This window comes from Barbatula barbatula (assembly GCF_947034865.1).
Source record: "Barbatula barbatula genome assembly, chromosome: 8".
NCBI lineage: Eukaryota > Metazoa > Chordata > Actinopteri > Cypriniformes > Nemacheilidae > Barbatula > Barbatula barbatula.
Window position 1 is genome coordinate 7,912,494 of NC_136771.1, and position 20,287 is coordinate 7,932,780.

The 20,287-nt window shown below is 39.0% G+C and overlaps 1 protein-coding gene across 1 annotated transcript; it reads left to right on the top strand.

Annotated features, from left to right (window-relative positions):
• Window positions 1-127: 127 nt before the first annotated feature.
• On the top strand, window positions 128-19,573 carry LOC306897407 (uncharacterized protein). The gene is made up of 55 exons (XM_079462131.1): window positions 128-6,301; window positions 6,396-6,517; window positions 6,603-6,664; window positions 6,770-6,870; window positions 6,972-7,035; window positions 7,137-7,288; window positions 7,408-7,529; window positions 7,618-7,679; window positions 7,854-7,954; window positions 8,056-8,119; window positions 8,221-8,372; window positions 8,486-8,607; window positions 8,696-8,757; window positions 8,932-9,032; window positions 9,134-9,197; window positions 9,299-9,450; window positions 9,564-9,685; window positions 9,774-9,835; window positions 10,010-10,110; window positions 10,212-10,275; window positions 10,376-10,527; window positions 10,651-10,772; window positions 10,861-10,922; window positions 11,097-11,197; window positions 11,299-11,362; window positions 11,465-11,616; window positions 11,733-11,854; window positions 11,942-12,003; window positions 12,179-12,279; window positions 12,381-12,444; window positions 12,547-12,698; window positions 12,814-12,935; window positions 13,023-13,084; window positions 13,259-13,359; window positions 13,461-13,524; window positions 13,627-13,778; window positions 13,894-14,015; window positions 14,103-14,164; window positions 14,339-14,439; window positions 14,541-14,604; window positions 14,707-14,858; window positions 14,975-15,096; window positions 15,184-15,245; window positions 15,421-15,521; window positions 15,623-15,686; window positions 15,789-15,940; window positions 16,057-16,178; window positions 16,267-16,328; window positions 16,507-16,607; window positions 16,761-16,812; window positions 16,902-17,080; window positions 17,322-17,443; window positions 17,550-17,608; window positions 17,782-18,025; window positions 18,193-19,573. The coding sequence occupies exons 1-55, from the start codon at window positions 769-771 to the stop codon at window positions 18,286-18,288; spliced, it is 11,079 nt and encodes a 3,692-aa protein (XP_079318257.1). The 5' UTR covers window positions 128-768; the 3' UTR covers window positions 18,289-19,573.
• Window positions 19,574-20,287: the final 714 nt, after the last annotated feature.

A 20,287-nucleotide genomic window follows, 5' to 3' on the forward strand; every position in this document is an offset into this window, starting at 1 on the left:
CCTACAGAAAGCACAACAGTTTCCTCAACATCACTTACCACTCTGGAAACAACAACCACAGCTGTGGCATCAAGTACAACTCAACCCACAACAACAGCCGTGACTACAGAAAGCACAACAGTGTCCTCAACATCACTTACCACTCCGGGAACAACAACCACAGCTGTGGCATCAAGTACAACTCAACCCACAACAACAGCCGTGACTACAGAAAGCACAACAGTTTCCTCAACATCACTTACCACTCCGGAAACAACAATCACAGCGGTGGCATCAAGTACAACTCAACCCACAACAACATTCGTCCCTACAGAAAGCACAACAATTTCCTCAACATCACTTACCACTCCAGAAACAGAAACCACAACTGAAGCATCAAGCACATCTCAACCCACAACAACAGCTTTGACTACAGAAAGCACAACAATTTCCTCAACATCTCTTGCCACTCCAGAAACAACAACCACAACAGTGGCATCAAGTACAACTCAACCCAAAACAACAGCTGTGAATACAGAAAGCACAACAATTTCCTCAACATCTCTTACCAATCCAGAAACAACAACTACAGCATCAAGTACAACTCAACCCACAACAACAGCTGTGCCTACAGAAAGCACAACAGTTTCCTCAACATCACTTACCACTCTGGAAACAACAACCACAGCTGTGGCATCAAGTACAACTGAACCCACAACAACAGCCGTGACTACAGAAAGCACAATAATTTCCTCAACATCACCTATCACTCCAGAAACAGCAACAACAATGGAAGCATTAACTACAACTCAACCTATAACAACAGATGTGACTACACAAAGCACAACAGTTTCCTCAACATCTTTTACCACTCCAGACACAACAACCACAGCTGTGGCATCAAGTACAACTCAACCAACAACAACAGCCGTGACTACAGAAAGCACAACAGTTTCCTCAACATCACTTACCACTCCAGAAACAACAATCACAGCTGTGGCATCAAGTACAGCTCAACCAACAACAACAGCCGTGACTACAGAAAGCACAACAATTTCCTCTACATCTCTTACCACTCCAGAAACAGTGACCACAACTGTGTCATCAAGTACAACTCAACCAACAACAACAGCCGTGACTACAGAAAGCACAACAGTTTCCTCAACATCACTTACCACTCTAGAAACAACAACCACAGCTGTGGCATTAAGTACAACTCAACCAACAACAACAGCCTTGACTACAGAAAGCACAACAGTTTCCTCAACATCACTTACCACTCCAGAAATCACAACTGAAGCATCAAGCACAACTCAACCCACAACAACAGCTGTGACTACAGAAAGCACAACAATTTCCTCTACATCTCTTACCACTCCAGAAACAGAGACCATAACTGAAGCATTAAGCACAACTCAACCGATAACAATTGCTGTGACTACAGAAAGCACATCAATTTCCTCAACATCTCTTGCCACTCCAGAAACAACAACCACAACAGTGGCATCAAGTACAACTCAACCCACAACAACAGCTGTGAATACAGAAAGCACAACAATTTCCTCAACATCTCTTACCACTCCAGAAACCACAAATACAGCATCAAGTACAACTCAACCCACAACAACAGCTGTGATTACAGAAAGCACAACAGTTTCCTCAACATCACTTACCATTCCAGAAACAACAACCACAGCTTTGTCATCAAGTACAACTCAACCCACAACAACAGCTGTGCCTACAGAAAGCAAAACAATTTCCTCTACATCTCTTACCACTCCGGAAACAACAACCACAATTATACCAACCACAATTATACCATCCACAACTGTGGCATCAAGTACAACTCAACTGACTACAGAAAGCACAACAATTATCTCAAAAACTCCAACAACTCTAGAAACAACAACCACAGCTGTGGCATCAAGTACAACACAACCCACAACCACAGCTCGGACTACAGAAAGCACAACAGTTTCCTCAACATCTTTTACCACTCCGGAAACAACAACCACATTTATACCATCCACAACTGTGGCATCAAGTACAACTCAACTGACTACAGAAAGCACAACAATTATCTCAAAAACTCCAACAACTCTAGAAACAACAACCACAGCTGTGGCATCAAGTACAACTCAACCCACAGCAACAGCGGTGACTACAGAAAGCACAACAGTTTCCTCAACATCACTTACCACCCCAGAAACAACAACAACAGCTGTGGCATCAAGTACAACACAACCCACAACAACAGTTGTGACTACAGAAAGCATAACAATTTCCTCAACATCTCTTACTACTCCAGAAACAACAACCACAGCTGTGGTATCAAGTACAACTCAACCCACAACCACAGCCGTGACTACAGAAAGCACAACAGTTTCCTCAACATCACTTACCATTCCAGAAACCACAACTGAAGCATCAAGCACAACTCAACCTACAACAACAGCTGTGACTACAGAAAGCACAACAATTTCCTCTACATCTCTTACCACTCCAGAAACAGAAACCACAACTGAAGCGTCAAGCACAACTCAACCCACAACAATAGCTGTGCCTACAGAAAGCACAACAATTTCCTCTACATCTCTTACCACTCCGGAAACAACAACCACATTTATACCAACCACAACTGTGGCATCAAGTACAACTCAACTGACTAAAGAAAGCATAACAATTATCTCAAAAACTCCAACAACTCTAGAAACAACAACAACAGCTGTGGCATCAAGTACAACACAACCCACAACAACAGCTGTGACTACAGAAAGCACAACAGTTTCCTCTACATCTCTAACCACTCCGGAAACAACAACCACAATTATACCATCCACAAATGTGGCATCAAGTACAACTCAACTGACTACAGAAAGCACAACAATTATCTCAAAAACTCCAACAACTCTAGAAACAACAACAACAGCTGTGGCATCAAGTACAACACAACCCACAACAACAGCTGTGACTACAGAAAGCACAACAATTTCCTCAACATCTCTTACTACTCCAGAAACAACAACCACAGCTGTGGCATCAAGTACAACTCAACCCACAACCACAGCTGTGACTACAGAGAACACAACAATTTACTCAACATCTCTTACCACTCCAGAAACATCAACCACATCCGCGTCGTCAAGTACAACTCAACTGACTACAGAAAGCACAACAATTACCTCAAAAATTCCAACAACTCTAGAAACAACTACCACAGCTGTGGCATCAAGTACAACACAACCCACAGGAACAGCTGTGATTGCAGAAAGCACAACAGTTTCCTCAACATCACTTACCACCCCAGAAACATCAAGTACAACTCAACCCACAACAACAGCTGTGCCTACAGAAAGCACAAAAATTTCCTCTACATCTCTTACCGCTCCAGAAACAACAACCACAACTGTGGCATCAAGTACAACTCAACCCACAACAACAGCTGTGACTACAGAAGGCACAACAATTTCCTCAACATCTATTACCACTCCAGAAACATCAACCACATCTGCCTCATCAAGTACAACTCAACTGACTACAGAAAGCACAACAATTACCTCAAAAATTCCAACAACTCTAGAAACAACAACCACAGCTGTGGCATCAAGTACAACACAACCCACAGCAACAGCTGTGACTGCAGAAAGCACAACAGTTTCCTCAACATCACTTACCACCCCAGAAAAATCAAGTACAACTCAACCCACAACAACAGCTGTGCCTACAGAAAGCACAACAATTTCCTCAACATCTCTTACCACTCCAGAAACAACAACCACAGCTTTGGCATCAAGTACACCTCAACCAACAACAACAGCTATGACTACAGAAGGCACAACAGTTTCCTCAACAACTCTTTCCTTTCCAGAAACAACAACCACATCCGCAGCATCGAGTACAACTCAACCAACAACAACAGCTGTGACTACAGAAAGCACAACAATTTTCTCAAAAACTCCAACAACTCTAGAAACAACAACCACAGCTTTGGCATCTAGTACAACTCAACCCACAACAACAGATGTGACTACAGAAAGCACAACAATTTCCTCAACATCTCTTTCCACTCTGGAAACAACAACCACAGCTATTTTATCAAGTACAACTCAACCCAAAACAACAGATGTAACTACAGAAAGTACAACAATTTCCTCAACAACACTTACCACGCCAGAAACATCAACAACAACTGAAGCATCAAGTACCACCCAACCGATAACAACTGCTGAAACTACAGAAAGCAAAACAATTGCCTTAACATCTCTTACGCCTCCAGAAACAGCAACCACAGCTGTGGCATCAAGTTCCACTCAACCCAGAACAACAGCTGTGACTACAGAAAGCACAACATTTTCCTCAACATCTCTTACGCCTCCAGAAACAACAACCACAGCTGTGGCATCAAGTACAATTTCAACCACAATAACAGCTTTGACTACAGAAAACGCAACAATTTCCTCACCAGCTATTTCCACTTCAGAAACAACAACCACAACTGCGGCATCAAGTACAACTCAACCCACAACAACAGCTTTGACTACAGAAAGCAAAACTATTTCTTCAACCTCTCTTACAAATACAGAAACAACAACCACAACTGAAGCATCAAGTACAACTCAACCCACAACAACAGCCGTGACTGCAGAAGGCACAACAATTATCTCAACATCTCCAACCACTCTAGAAACAACAACCACATCTATGGCATCAACTACAGCTCAACCCACAACAACAGCTGTGACTACAGAAAGCACAACTATTTCCTCAACATCTCCAACCTCTCCAGAAACAAAAACAACAATTGTGGCATCAAGTTCAACTCAACCCACAACAACAGCTGTGACTACAGAAAGCACAACTGTTTCCTCAACATATCTTACCACTCCAGAAACAAAAACCACATCTGTGGCATCAAGTACAACTCAACCCACAACAACAGATGTGACTTCAAAAAGTACAACAATTTCCTCAACATCTCTTACCACCCCAGAAACAACAACCACAACTGAAGCATTAAGTACAACTCATCCCACAACAACTGGTGTGACTGCTGAAAGCACAACAACTCCAACCACTTTAGCCACAACTGCAGCTCAAGAAACAACTGCAAACCAAGCAACAACACCTATAACAACCACAATATTAGACAAGACCTCAACTGAACCTCAAACATCACATGCAATTCTAACAGACAAAACCACAGCCTCCACTATGCAATCACCATCTACTACCTCCAGCCTCTTTTTAGCAACCCCATCATCAACAACTAAAGCAAATGAATATCCCACAACCTCAACAAAGGTTTCAGGCTCAAACACTCCCACGTATCAAACAACTGCATTTCAAATCACAACTGTGCCTTTATCAAGCACAACTACAGTATTCACTAAAACAGCTCCAGTTCTGAGCCAACCTCCAATAACCACAAGTGTGTCTCCAGCAAATATAACATTAGCTGTGACAATTAGGCCTACATCTTCAGCAAGTGCAACGGTTACTTCAAGGACAACTGATCCTCCAAAAACCGTAACTGCATCTTTAACAACGTTGACTGTACCGAGGACTTCAATTTCTCAAAGCACAACAACCACTAATGTTCAGAGCACAGCAAGGCCATCAACTGTAGCTTATACTACCACAGCTCCAGCTTCAACAACACTTACTTACACCAAAACAACTGAACCAGTGTCAAAAATTACATCGCTATCTACTCCAACTCTTCCTTCAACCAGTATAACTCAAACTCAGACCTCTATTGCCACACCTAGCACAGCTGGCACAACCAGAACGGATAAAACACGAATGACTACAGCTCCAGTTACCATAGTTGCAACAACAAAAACTACAACAGCAGCTTCATCAGATATACCTCAAGCCACATTTAATCACATAACCACTACGGACGCGGCTCTAGTTAAGACAACTTTACTGAATACAAAGACAGCTCCAGTTGGCAGCACAGAAACTTCAACAACAAATATATATACACTTCCCATAATTCCAGGACAGACATCAGTACCATTACAAACACAAACTGAAACTCCAACAAGCAGTGCTACACCTTCAAACACCATGACAGAAGCAGGTGTCTCATCATTTCAAACATCTTCAACTTTGCAACCAGAAACTCCTCCCATACCTAAAACAAATTCAAAATCAACAAATGTGACTGGTGCAGCTATAGTAAAAACCAAACTGTTATTTATAAGCTCGTCATCAGTCCCCATTGAAAGTTTGGTCATCAGTGCTTTCAACACTCTTAACACATCCAGACAGTCACAACTTAATGAATCAGTAAAGTTGGTGAATGTCCTCTATGAGAGTAAGTGTAATCATATTACTTTAAAGAGTTTTAAATGTCAAAGTATAAAAGGCCTAAGGAATGATACAAAAAGTTTATATTTTTATGCAAACAGAAATCTCAGAAACATCTTATGCGGTCACCATTACATTTACAATGAATAACATCAGCATGCCAGAGAACCCTGAGCTTAGAAATGACACTTTCAAGCAAGTTCAGGATGTTGTCAACAAAGCTGTAAGCATTTGTAATTGATCAAATCAAAGAGTTATGTCCAATATTTCTTGAATAATTTGTTTAATTACTGGACTATCCCTAACAGCTGAACACTCTTCTCAATGAGCCTACCAGTTTGGTTCTTCAACCCAAGAACTCAGAGTTCAAGTAAGATGAAATTTGGTTTCTGTCTAATACATTTCATAACTAAGTTCTCTTGCATGCAAGAAATTGCAACCCTTTTTAGAAAACTGTGGTCTGTTTATCTTACAGGAGCATATCAGACCAAATTAGTGGCAATATAAATTACACCTTCCAAGATGGAGATACTATACAACCAGTCAGCTTCATAAAACTGCTTCAGTTACCTATTGGTATGTAATTTTTCATCACGTGATGCCTGAATATTTTGAAAAGAAACTTGTGTCATCTAAATGAATATAACGGTATTGTTCCAATCTTATTTCAACTGCAGGATCAACCACTACAGTGTCGCCTCTGACAACAAGCATGTTTCCTGTGACATCTCTAAATCAAGTGTAAGGCATTGAGTAGTATTATCAGAAGTCAAGATAATTTATATATTGTGAGAATTCTTCCAAGCCCTGATCTGTATTTAATGCAAGTAATTCTTTTTCAGATCTGGTTCAGCAGTGGTGACAAGCAGACTTGTGTTCAACTCATCTCTAGTCCCAAGTGATCAGATGGTGCTCAGTGCCATCACCACTCTCAGGAACTCCAGAGAATCACAACTCAACGAAACAGTGAAAGTGGTGAATATCACCTATGAAAGTGAGTGACAGCATTTTCAATTAAAAAGCTATTTCTACATCATGATACAAGGGTGTGGACCATTGGCGAATGTGAAGCTGTAACATAATCTAAAAATATATATATATCTTTCCAAACAGAAACCTCGGACACCTCCTATGCGCTCGTCATTACATTTGCTCTGAGTAACATCAGCATTCCAGTGATCCCAGAACTCAGAAACAACACGTTTAGTCAAGTACAGAATATTGTGAATAATGCGGTAAGCATTCTCGATTCATCCAATCAAAGAATTAAATCCAATGAAAATCTTCGCTGGCATTGATGAATGATTTGATTCTCACTTACAGCTGAACACTCTTCTGAATGAGCCTACCACTGCCGTTCTTCAACCCAAGACCTCCGACTTCACGTAAGTTAACATTTGACTTCTGTCCCTGAATTGCATGTATTCATTATGTTCTCTTGCAAGCAACAAACATTTTATGATATTGAAGCCGCCCAACTCAAAAAGTGCATTTGCCTACATTTTCCAGAAAACTGTTTAATTTAAAGTTAAGCATCATCTTGTCTGTTGATCTTACAGGAGCACCTCAGACAAGATACATGGCAATATAAATTACACCTTCCAAGATGGAGATGCTATACAACCAGTAGGCTTCATAAAACTGCTTCAGCTACCTATTGGTATGTGATTTTTCATCACCTGATGCCTGAATATCTTGAAAATAAACTTGTGTCATCTAAATGAATATAATGGTATTGTTCCCATCTTATTTCAACTGCAGGATCAACCACTACAGTGTCTCCTCTGACAACAAGCATGTTTCCTGTGACATCTCTAAATCAAGTGTAAGGCATTGAGTAGTATTATCAGAAGTCAAGATCATTTATATATTGTGAGAATTCTCCCAAGCCCTGATCTGTATTTAATGCAAGTAATTCTTTTTCAGATCTGGTTCAGCAGTGGTGACAAGCAGACTTGTGTTCAACTCATCTCTAGTCCCAAGTGAACAGATGGTGCTCAGTGCCATCACCACTCTCAGGAACTCCAGAGAATCACAACTCAACGAAACAGTGAAAGTGGTGAATATCACCTATGAAAGTGAGTGACAGCATTTTCAATTAAAAAGCTATTTCTGCATCATGATAGAAGGGTGTGGACCATTGGCGAATGTGAAGCTGTAACACAATCTAAATATATATCTTTCCAAACAGAAACCTCGGACACCTCCTATGCGCTCGTCATTACATTTGCTCTGAGTAACATCAGCATTCCAGTGATCCCAGAACTCAGAAACAACACGTTTAGTCAAGTACAGAATATTGTGAATAATGCGGTAAGCATTCTCGATTAATCCAATCAAAGAATTAAATCCAATGAAAATCTTCGCTGGCATTGATGAATGATTTGATTCTCACTTACAGCTGAACACTCTTCTGAATGAGCCTACCACTGCCGTTCTTCAACCCAAGACCTCCGACTTCACGTAAGTTAACATTTGACTTCTGTCCCTGAATTGCATGTATTCATTATGTTCTCTTGCAAGCAACAAACATTTTATGATATTGAAGCCGCCCAACTCAAAAAGTGCATTTGCCTACATTTTCCAGAAAACTGTTTAATTTAAAGTTAAGCATCATCTTGTCTGTTGATCTTACAGGAGCACCTCAGACAAAATACATGGCAATATAAATTACACCTTCCAAGATGGAGATGCTATACAACCAGTAGGCTTCATAAAACTGCTTCAGCTACCTATTGGTATGTGATTTTTCATCACCTGATGCCTGAATATCTTGAAAATAAACTTGTGTCATCTAAATGAATATAATGGTATTGTTCCCATCTTATTTCAACTGCAGGATCAACCACTACAGTGTCTCCTCTGACAACAAGCATGTTTCCTGTGACATCTCTAAATCAAGTGTAAGGCATTGAGTAGTATTATCAGAAGTCAAGATAATTTATATATTGTGAGAATTCTCCCAAGCCCTGATCTGTATTTAATGCAAGTAATTCTTTTTCAGATCTGGTTCAGCAGTGGTGACAAGCAGACTTGTGTTCAACTCATCTCTAGTCCCAAGTGAACAGATGGTGCTCAGTGCCATCACCACTCTCAGGAACTCCAGAGAATCACAACTCAACGAAACAGTGAAATTGGTGAATATCACCTATGAAAGTGAGTGACAGCATTTTCAATTAAAAAGCTATTTCTGCATCATGATAGAAGGGTGTGGACCATTGGCGAATGTGAAGCTGTAACACAATCTAAATATATATCTTTCCAAACAGAAACCTCGGACACCTCCTATGCGCTCGTCATTACATTTGCTCTGAGTAACATCAGCATTCCAGTGATCCCAGAACTCAGAAACAACACGTTTAGTCAAGTACAGAATATTGTGAATAATGCGGTAAGCATTCTCGATTCATCCAATCAAAGAATTAAATCCAATGAAAATCTTCGCTGGCATTGATGAATGATTTGATTCTCACTTACAGCTGAACACTCTTCTGAATGAGCCTACCACTGCCGTTCTTCAACCCAAGACCTCCGACTTCACGTAAGTTAACATTTGACTTCTGTCCCTGAATTACATGTATTCATTATGTTCTCTTGCAAGCAACAAACATTTTATGATATTGAAGCCGCCCAACTCAAAAAGTGCATTTGCCTACATTTTCCAGAAAACTGTTTAATTTAAAGTTAAGCATCATCTTGTCTGTTGATCTTACAGGAGCACCTCAGACAAAATACATGGCAATATAAATTACACCTTCCAAGATGGAGATGCTATACAACCAGTAGGCTTCATAAAACTGCTTCAGCTACCTATTGGTATGTGATTTTTCATCACCTGATGCCTGAATATCTTGAAAAGAAATTTGTGTCATTTAAATCAATATAATGGTATTGTTCCCATCTTATTTCAACTGCAGGATCAACCACTACATTGTCTCCTCTGACAACAAGCATGTTTCCTGTGACATCTCTAAATCAAGTGTAGGCATTGAGTAGTATTATCAGAAGTCAAGATAATTTATATATTGTGAGAATTCTCCCAAGCCCTGATCTGTATTTAATGCAAGTAATTCTTTTTCAGATCTGGTTCAGCAGTGGTGACGAGCAGACTTGTGTTCAACTCATCTCTAGTCCCAAGTGATCAGATGGTGCTCAGTGCCATCACCACTCTCAGGAACTCCAGAGAATCACAACTCAACGAAACAGTGAAAGTGGTGAATATCACCTATGAAAGTGAGTGACAGCATTTTCAATTAAAAAGCTATTTCTACATCATGATACAAGGGTGTGGACCATTGGCGAATGTGAAGCTGTAACACAATCTAAAAATATATATATATATATCTTTCCAAACAGAAATCTCGGACACCTCCTATGCGCTCGTCATTACATTTGCTCTGAGTAACATCAGCATTCCAGCGATCCCAGAACTCAGAAACAACACGTTTAGTCAAGTACAGAATATTGTGAATAATGCGGTAAGCATTCTCGATTCCTCCAATCAAAGAATTAAATCCAATGAAAATCTTTGCTGGCTTTGATGAATGATTTGATTCTCACTTACAGCTGAACACTCTTCTGAATGAGCCTACCACTGCCATTCTTGAACCCAAAACCTCCGACTTCAAGTAAGTTAACATTTGACTTCTGTCTCTGAATTACATGTATTCATTATGTTCTCTTGCAAGCAATAAGCATTTTATTATATTGAAGCCACTCATCTCAAAAAGTGCATTCGCCTACATTTTCCAGAAAACTGTTTAATTTAAAGTTAAGCATCATCTTGTCTGTTGATCTTACAGGAGCACCTCAGACCAAATACATGGCAATATAAATTACACCTTCCAAGATGGAGATGCTATACAACCAGTCAGCTTCATAAAACTGCTTCAGCTACCTATTGGTATGTTATTTTTCATCACATGATGCCTGAATATCTTGAAAAGAAAATTGTGTCATCTAAATGAATATAATGGTATTGTTCCCATCTTATTTCAACTGCAGGATCAACCACTACAGTGTCTCCTCTGACAACAAGCATGTTCCCTGTGACATCTCTAAATCAAGTGTAAGGCATTGAGTATTATTATCAGAAGTCAAAATCATTCATATATAGTGAGAATTCTCCCAAGCCCTGATCTGTATTTAATGCAAGTTATATCTTTGTCAGATCTGGTTCAGCAGTGGTGACAAGCAGACTGGTGTTCAACTCATCTCCAGTCCCAAGTGAACAGATGGTGCTCAGTGCCATCACCACTCTCAGGAACTCCAGAGAATCACAACTCAACAAAACAGTGAAAGTGGTGAATATCACCTATGAAAGTGAGTGACAACATTTTCAATTAAAAAGCTATTTCTACATCATGATACAAAGGTGTGGACCATTGGTGAATGTGAAGCTGTAGCACAATCTAAAATAAATATATCTTTCCAAACAGAAATCTCGGACACCTCCTATGCGCTCGTCATTACATTTGCTCTGAGTAACATCAGCATTCCAGTGATCCCAGAACTCAGAAACAACACGTTTATTCAAGTACAGAATATTGTGAATAATGCGGTAAGCATTTTCGATTCATCCAATCAAAGAATTAAATCCAGTGAAAATCTTCCCTGGCATGATCAATGATTTTATTCTCACCAACAGCTGAACACTCTTCTGAATGAGCCTAACACTGCTGTTCTTCAACCCGAGACCTCCAACTTCACGTAAGTTAACATTTGACTTCTGTCTCTGAATTACATGTATTCATTATGTTCTCTTGCAAGCAACAAAACCTTTTATGATATTGAAGCCGTCCAACTCAAAAAGTGCATTTGCCTACATTTTCCAGAAAACTGTTTAATTTAAAGTGAAGCATCATCTTGTCTGTTGATCTTACAGGAGCACATCAGACCAAATACATGGCAATATAAATTACACCTTCCAAGATGGAGATGCTATACAACCAGTCAGCTTCATAAAACTGCTTCAGCTACCTATTGGTATGTGATTTTTCATCACCTGATGCTTGAATATTTTGAAAAGAAACTTGTGTCATCTAAATGAATATAATGGTATTGTTCCCATCTTATTTCAACTGCAGGATCAACAACTTCAGTGTCTCCTCTGTCAACAAGCATGTTCCCTGTGACATCTCTAAATCAAGTGTAAGGCATTGAGTATTATTATCAGAAGTCAAGATCATTCATATATAGTGAGAATTCTCCCAAGCCCTGATCTGTATTTAATGCAAGTTATATCTTTGTCAGATCTGGTTCAGCAGTGGTGACAAGCAGACTGGTGTTCAACTCATCTCCAGTCCCAAGTGAACAGATGGTGCTCAGTGCCATCACCACTCTCAGGAACTCCAGAGAATCACAACTCAACGAAACCGTGAAAGTGGTGAATATCACCTATGAAAGTGAGTGACAGCATTTTCAATTAAAAAGTTATTTCTACATCATGATACAAAGGTGTGGACCATTGGTGAATGTGAAGCTGTAGCACAATCTAAAATAAATATATCTTTCAAACAGAAATCTCGGACACCTCCTATGCGCTCGTCATTACATTTGCTCTGAGTAACATCAGCATTCCAGTGATCCCAGAACTCAGAAACAACACGTTTATTCAAGTACAGAATATTGCGAATAATGCGGTAAGCATTTTCGATTCATCCAATCAAAGTATTAAATCCAGTGAAAATATTCCCTGGCATGATCAATGATTTGATTCTCACTAACAGCTGAACACTCTTCTGAATGAGCCTAACACTGCCGTTCTTCAACCCAAGACCTCCGACTTCACGTAAGTTAACATTTGACTTCTGTCTCTGAATTACATGTATTCATTATGTTCTCTTGCAAGCAACAAACATTTTATGATATTAAAGCCATCCAACTCAAAAAGTGCATTTGCCTACATTTTCCAGAAAACTGTTTAATTTAAAGTGAAGCATCATCTTGTCTGTTGATCTTACAGGAGCACATCAGACCAAATACATGGCAATATAAATTACACCTTCCAAGATGGAGATGCTATACAACCAGTCAGCTTCATAAAACTGCTTCAGCTACCTATTGGTATGTGATTTTTCATCACCTGATGCTTGAATATTTTGAAAAGAAACTTGTGTCATCTAAATGAATATAATGGTATTGTTCCCATCTTATTTCAACTGCAGGATCAACAACTTCAGTGTCTCCTCTGTCAACAAGCATGTTCCCTGTGACATCTCTAAATCAAGTGTAAGGCATTGAGTATTATTATCAGAAGTCAAGATCATTCATATGTAGTGAGTATTCTCCCAAGCCCTGATCTGTATTTAATGCAAGCAATATATTTGTCAGATCTGGTTCAGCAGTGGTGACAAGCAGACTGGTGTTCAACTCATCTCCAGTCCCAAGTGAACAGATGGTGCTCAGTGCCATCACCACTCTCAGGAACTCCAGAGAATCACAACTCAACGAAACCGTGAAAGTGGTGAATATCACCTATGAAAGTGAGTGACAGCATTTTCAATTAAAAAGTTATTTCTACATCATGATACAAAGGTGTGGACCATTGGTGAATGTGAAGCTGTAGCACAATCTAAAATAAATATATCTTTCAAACAGAAATCTCGGACACCTCCTATGCGCTCGTCTTTACATTTGCTCTGAGTAACATCAGCATTCCAGTGATCCCAGAACTCAGAAACAACACGTTTATTCAAGTACAGAATATTGCGAATAATGCGGTAAGCATTTTCGATTCATCCAATCAAAGAATTAAATCCAGTGAAAATATTCTCTGGCATGATGAATGATTTGATTCTCACTAACAGCTGAACACTCTTCTGAATGAGCCTACCACTGCCGTTCTTCAACCCAAGACCTCCGACTTCACGTAAGTTAACATTTGACTTCTGTCTCTGAATTACATGTATTCATTATGTTCTCTTGCAAGCAACAAACATTTTATGATATTAAAGCCATCCAACTCAAAAAGTGCATTTGCCTACATTTTCCAGAAAACTGTTTAATTTAAAGTGAAGCATCATCTTGTCTGTTGATCTTACAGGAGCACCTCAGACCAAATACATGGCAATATAAATTACACCTTCCAAGATGGAGATGCTATACAACCAGTCAGCTTCATAAAACTGCTTCAGTTACCTATTGGTATGTTATTTTTCATCACCTGATGCCTGAATATCTTGAAAAGAAAATTGTGTCATCTAAATGAATATAATGGTATTGTTCCCATCTTATTTCAACTGCAGGATCAACAACCACAGTGTCTCCTCTGACAACAAGCATGTTCCCTGTGACATCTCTAAATCAAGTGTAAGGCATTGAGTATTATTATCAGAAGTCAAGATCATTCATATATAGTGAGTATTCTCCCAGGCCCTGATCTGTATTTAATGCAAGTTATATCTTTGTCAGATCTGGTTCAGCAGTGGTGACAAGCAGACTGGTGTTCAACTCATCTCCAGTCCCAAGTGAACAGATGGTGCTCAGTGCCATCACCACTCTCAGGAACTCCAGAGAATCACAACTCAACAAAACAGTGAAAGTGGTGAATATCACCTATGAAAGTGAGTGACAACATTTTCAATTAAAAAGCTATTTCTACATCATGATACAAAGGTGTGGACCATTGGTGAATGTGAAGCTGTAGCACAATCTAAAATAAATATATCTTTTCAAACAGAAATCTCGGACACCTCCTATGCGCTCGTCTTTACATTTGCTCTGAGTAACATCAGCATTCCAGTGATCCCAGAACTCAGAAACAACACGTTTATTCAAGTACAGAATATTGTGAATAATGCGGTAAGCATTTTCGATTCATCCAATCAAAGAATTAAATCCAGTGAAAATCTTCCCTGGCATGATCAATGATTTTATTCTCACCAACAGCTGAACACTCTTCTGAATGAGCCTAACACTGCCGTTCTTCAACCCGAGACCTCCAACTTCACGTAAGTTAACATTTGACTTCTGTCTCTGAATTACATGTATTCATTATGTTCTCTTGCAAGCAACAAAACCTTTTATGATTTTGAAGCCACCCAACTCAAAAAGTGCATTCGCCTACATTTTCCAGAAAACTGTTTAATTTAAAGTGAAGCATCATCTTGTCTGTTGATCTTACAGGAGCACATCAGACCAAATACATGGCAATATAAATTACACCTTCCAAGATGGAGATGCTATACAACCAGTCAGCTTCATAAAACTGCTTCAGCTACCTATTGGTATGTGATTTTTCATCACCTGATGCTTGAATATTTTGAAAAGAAACTTGTGTCATCTAAATGAATATAATGGTATTGTTCCCATCTTATTTCAACTGCAGGATCAACCACTACAGTGTCTCCTCTGACAACAAGCATGTTCCCTGTGACATCTCTAAATCAAGTGTAAGGCATTGAGTATTATTATCAGAAGTCAAGATAATTTATATATTGTGAGAATTCTCCCAGGCCCTGATCTGTATTTAATGCAAGTTATATCTTTGTCAGATCTGGTTCAGCAGTGGTGACAAGCAGACTGGTGTTCAACTCATCTCCAGTCCCAAGTGAACAGATGGTGCTCAGTGCCATCACCACTCTCAGGAACTCCAGAGAATCACAACTCAACAAAACAGTGAAAGTGGTGAATATCACCTATGAAAGTGAGTGACAACATTTTCAATTAAAAAGCAATTTCTACATCATGATACAAAGGTGTTGACCATTGGTGAATGTGAAGCTGTAGCACAATCTAAAATAAATATATCTTTCCAAACAGAAATCTCGGACACCTCCTATGCGCTCGTCTTTACATTTGCTCTGAGTAACATCAGCATTCCAGTGATCCCAGAACTCAGAAACAACACGTTTATTCAAGTACAGAATATTGCGAATAATGCGGTAAGCATTCTCGATTCATCCAATCAAAGAATTAAATCCAATGAAAATCTTCGCTGGCATTGATGAATGATTTGATTCTCACTAACAGCTGAACACTCTTCTGAATGAGCCTAACACTTCTGTTCTTCAACCCAAGACCTCCGACTTCACGTAAGTTAACATTTGACTTCTGTCTCTGAATTACATGTATTAATTATGTTCTCTTTCAAGCAACAAAACCTTTTATGATAAAGCTATGCCCAACTCATGAAGTGCATTTGTCTACAATTTCCTTTTCTAGACAAATTTCATTTAAAGTGAATCATCATCTTGTCTTTTGTTCTTACAGGAGCACATCAGACCAAATGAATGGTAATATGGATTACACCTTCCAAGATGGAGATGCTATACAACCAGTCAGCTTCATAAAACTGCTTCAGTTACCTATTGGTATGTCTATAGTATTCCTAAATCTGGAATATCTCGAAAGAGACTAAACTTGTTTATCATCCAAATCTTGTCACATTAATGCTTGCTTAAGAAACAATAACGCTTTAACTGAAATCATGATTCTCATCCGTTAATCATTTTATCATGTTCCAGGCTTAACAACAATCAATACTCTTACGGCAAGAACAACACAACCACCTATTGTGTAAGACCAATTATTCATAGAAGTTCGGCTCATAGGCATTTGCTTACATTTTTTGTGTCTAAAATTTCTGTTATTTACCATCTTTGCAGGCTTGGAACTGCGATCATTAACATTACACTGGTGTTTATCACAGTGGGCCCTGCTCCAGATGAGAGCAGGGTTCTACAGATAGTTAACAGTCTTCTAGATGCAAATCTGAGATTCCGCCGAGCTGTCGATTCACAAACGCTGAAAGAACCTGTCAGCTTTATGAACATAACCTACAAAAGTAAGTTTTCATTCCCTGTTAGACTCAACTGTTTTTGTAAATTTTTTGCCTGTTTTTCTATAACTTTTAAATGCAAATTAATTAAACCATGTAGACGGATCGGTGTAGAGATCCGTGTAGACCTTTAAGAGAAAATTCTAAACAAAACTTTAAAATCTTTTAATGAAACCGTAAATTAAATTTTGTTTGACATTGTTAAACATCCACACATAAATAAATATTGTTATGTTTATGTTTAAAGGACTTGCTGTGAATCAATATTCCTTAACCTTTGGATTTGAAATCGCCAATGTATCTATGTCTGAAAAATTTGAATTCAGGACTGACACCCACAACATTGTTCAAGTGAAAATAAATGAATTGGTAAGTTTAACAGATGGAACATTTACTGTTTGTCTTGAAATCGTTCTTAATCGCAATAGCCTCCACATATTTGTTTACAAATGACTGTACTTTATTTATTTTTTAGCTAAGCAAGATCCTAAATAACCCAAATGCACCTCAATTCAAGTTTCCAGCCAATTTTACGTAAGTCCTGATTAGTAGTGTTTACTTTTTATAACGCAAGTTCCTTAAGGATCTTAAGGAATCTGCTTTGCTTTTTTAGTGGGTGGGTTTTAGAACATGTAGCTTGTGATGATAAGGGCGTAAAGTTGTGTTTAGATATTTATTTTTTCTTATATATTTCAATCTTCAAACAGGGGTAATTCATCCGTGATTCAAGCTGATGTGGAGTACATTTTCAAAGAAGGTGACATCAGTTTACAAAGCGAGTTACTTGAAGCACTTCTCAAAGTTAATGGAGTAATTACCACACCGGCACCTGCAACCACCTTAGTGAACACTATAGGACCAAACAACAGCACTAGTACAGCGTGGGTTGTGGCTATAATTGTACCCTGTGCTATTGCCATTATGCTTGTACCTTGCTGGATTCTCCTATGTGTAAGTATCATGATGGCTGACGATAAAATGTGCATTAGTTACTGTATGAATTGAGTTAAGCAGGAAGTATTCTGCTTAAAATTGAATCAACAATTTACGATTTATGATTGTTTGCAGCGCAAATGTTTTGTAAATTCCAGACATTGACCCACTCTTTCTCTCTTTAGTGCTTGCTTTGTGGCTGCTGTGCTCGAATAAGGCGACGCTGGCACAGGAGACAGTCATACAATGTGCAATATACAACTCGACACAGCCTCTTCTAAAAAATCTGAAATATCAGGAGAATCAAGAATTATTATATAAAAATTAAAAGATATTGATGACAACTGGAAATTAGCAATTTTTATGTTTTTCAATATATTATAATGAACATACTAAGCTTGCTTTATGATTTATTTATTTTAATGTGCCTGTATTGCTGGACATACAGGATAGCCATTAAGGAGGCATGTACTGTGACACCTTTTCAGACTTTCCTTGTAGTATAGAATGGATATATTTATTTTTATTTATTTTTACTCTGCCAATGCAACAACATATAAATATATATTCTCAAAAAAGAATTTATTTCACATAAATGTTTAATTTAAATAGACAACTGTGTGATGTTAAAAGTTTTATTGACCTTATGAAGCAAATGTGTGCAAATATTCTTCATGTGAAATTTATAGACATAGGGCAAACATGTTTAAACTATATATAACTTAAATTACAATGCTAGATGTAACAATATAAAAGATTAGGTATTCATAATTTTGTATCTTACTGTAATTTGAATGTGAAGTTTACTGTTGTTTATGTTATATGGAAGCAATTTGCAAATAAAAAGCACATATTAGTCTTTGGTGACTGAAGCAAAGATAAAGGGAGATTTTGTGTGAAATCGCACAATCCAGGTCACATCATTCCCTTAAAGGGGTTATTTGACGCGGCTAAAACAAATATTATTGTATGCTTTACATGTAATACAATGTGTATACATGATTCAAGGTTTAAAAACGCTGTATTTTCCACAAACTGTGCATGTTTGTATCTCCTCTTTGCGCCGCCTCTCTGAAATGCGCTGATATTTTACAAAGCTCATCTCTGAAAAGAGAGGTGTGCTATGATTGGCCAGTTCACTTGTGCGTAGTGATTGGTCGAATACTGCAAGGAAATGTAACGCCTCTTACCATATTCGGAGCATCAGGTTCCAAAACAACTGACAGGTGATAAAATAACATCGCTCCTTCCATAACAATTCAAGCCTAAATCTGATCCGGAAAATGAAGATCAAGCCGATACAACTTTTCCAGTGTGACTCGAGCAGGATGTACAGGATTGGTTAAGAGTAATTGACTGTAGTGAGGTAGGCGGGACGAGAGCCGGGAGTCGAGGCCAGGTCTTGTATCCCGGAGGATATCGGGAGCATAAGAGGACGAGCAACCGGACCGTCAGTGAGATAGGACCAGGCCTGGCTTTAAGTTATGGTTTGTGTGTGTCACGGGCGACTGCCGGCTGTCTATTTACATTTACATTTATTTTCTTAATTAAAGATGTTAAGATGTTTGCCGGTTCCCGTCTCCTTCCTTCCTCTTATTGAATCTTGTTACATTGACTATAAACAAACAACCATATACATCATACAGAGTTTGTGTGAGATAAAAACAAGCTCGCATTACAGCAGGGAATGGTAACATAATAAATACCGCAAGTGCTCCTGCCCTTCTTGATCAACCAGTGTTGTGCCATGTCTTGTCGTTACTTTTTTTCCACGTTGCGTGTGTTTGCATTTGCAGATCACACAAAGAAACAACAACATCAAACTCAACTCGCGTTAGTCCGTAACAGAGTCTTTTACAATGAAAATATACTTAAAGGCTGCGAATCTGAAGCGCCAGACAAAAACAGATGTGCTCGCTCCGGTTGCATGGAAGTGAAGACCATGCTGTTGAAACGCGGAGGGATATGCAAATTCAATTCTGTAGCCTTTGGCTACAGTCCTTTCTATCCATGGAGAGATACCTGGCAGTAGTTTCCACAAAGGCAGCTTCTCTGAAAGGGGTATCAATGTTGACACCTTGTCTAGTTGGGGAGATGCCAGACATTCGGCATACTGAATCGTGGCAGGAGGGGAGGGCCGCTCCCCTGCCTCTTTGAGGGGGTCGAATAAATCTACGTTGACGGCACGAACACACGAGAGGAATGAGGTCTCTGCCATGCCCGAGATACCTCGGTATGGAGATCCTCAAAAAAGGGGAGGGCCTGACTTTTGGGCTTGTC

What these genes read in the sequence shown, in the direction of transcription:
- LOC306897407 (XM_079462131.1), top strand. Translation starts at nt 769, where the DNA reads ATGGAAGCATTAACTACAACTCAACCTATAACAACAGATGTGACTACA. An exon ending in AGAATATTGTGAATAATGCG is followed by an intron (nt 9,686 to 9,773) that starts GTAAGCATTCTC and finishes TCTCACTTACAG; the next exon opens with CTGAACACTCTTCTGAATGA. An exon ending in GGTGAATATCACCTATGAAA is followed by an intron (nt 11,617 to 11,732) that starts GTGAGTGACAAC and finishes CTTTCCAAACAG; the next exon opens with AAATCTCGGACACCTCCTAT.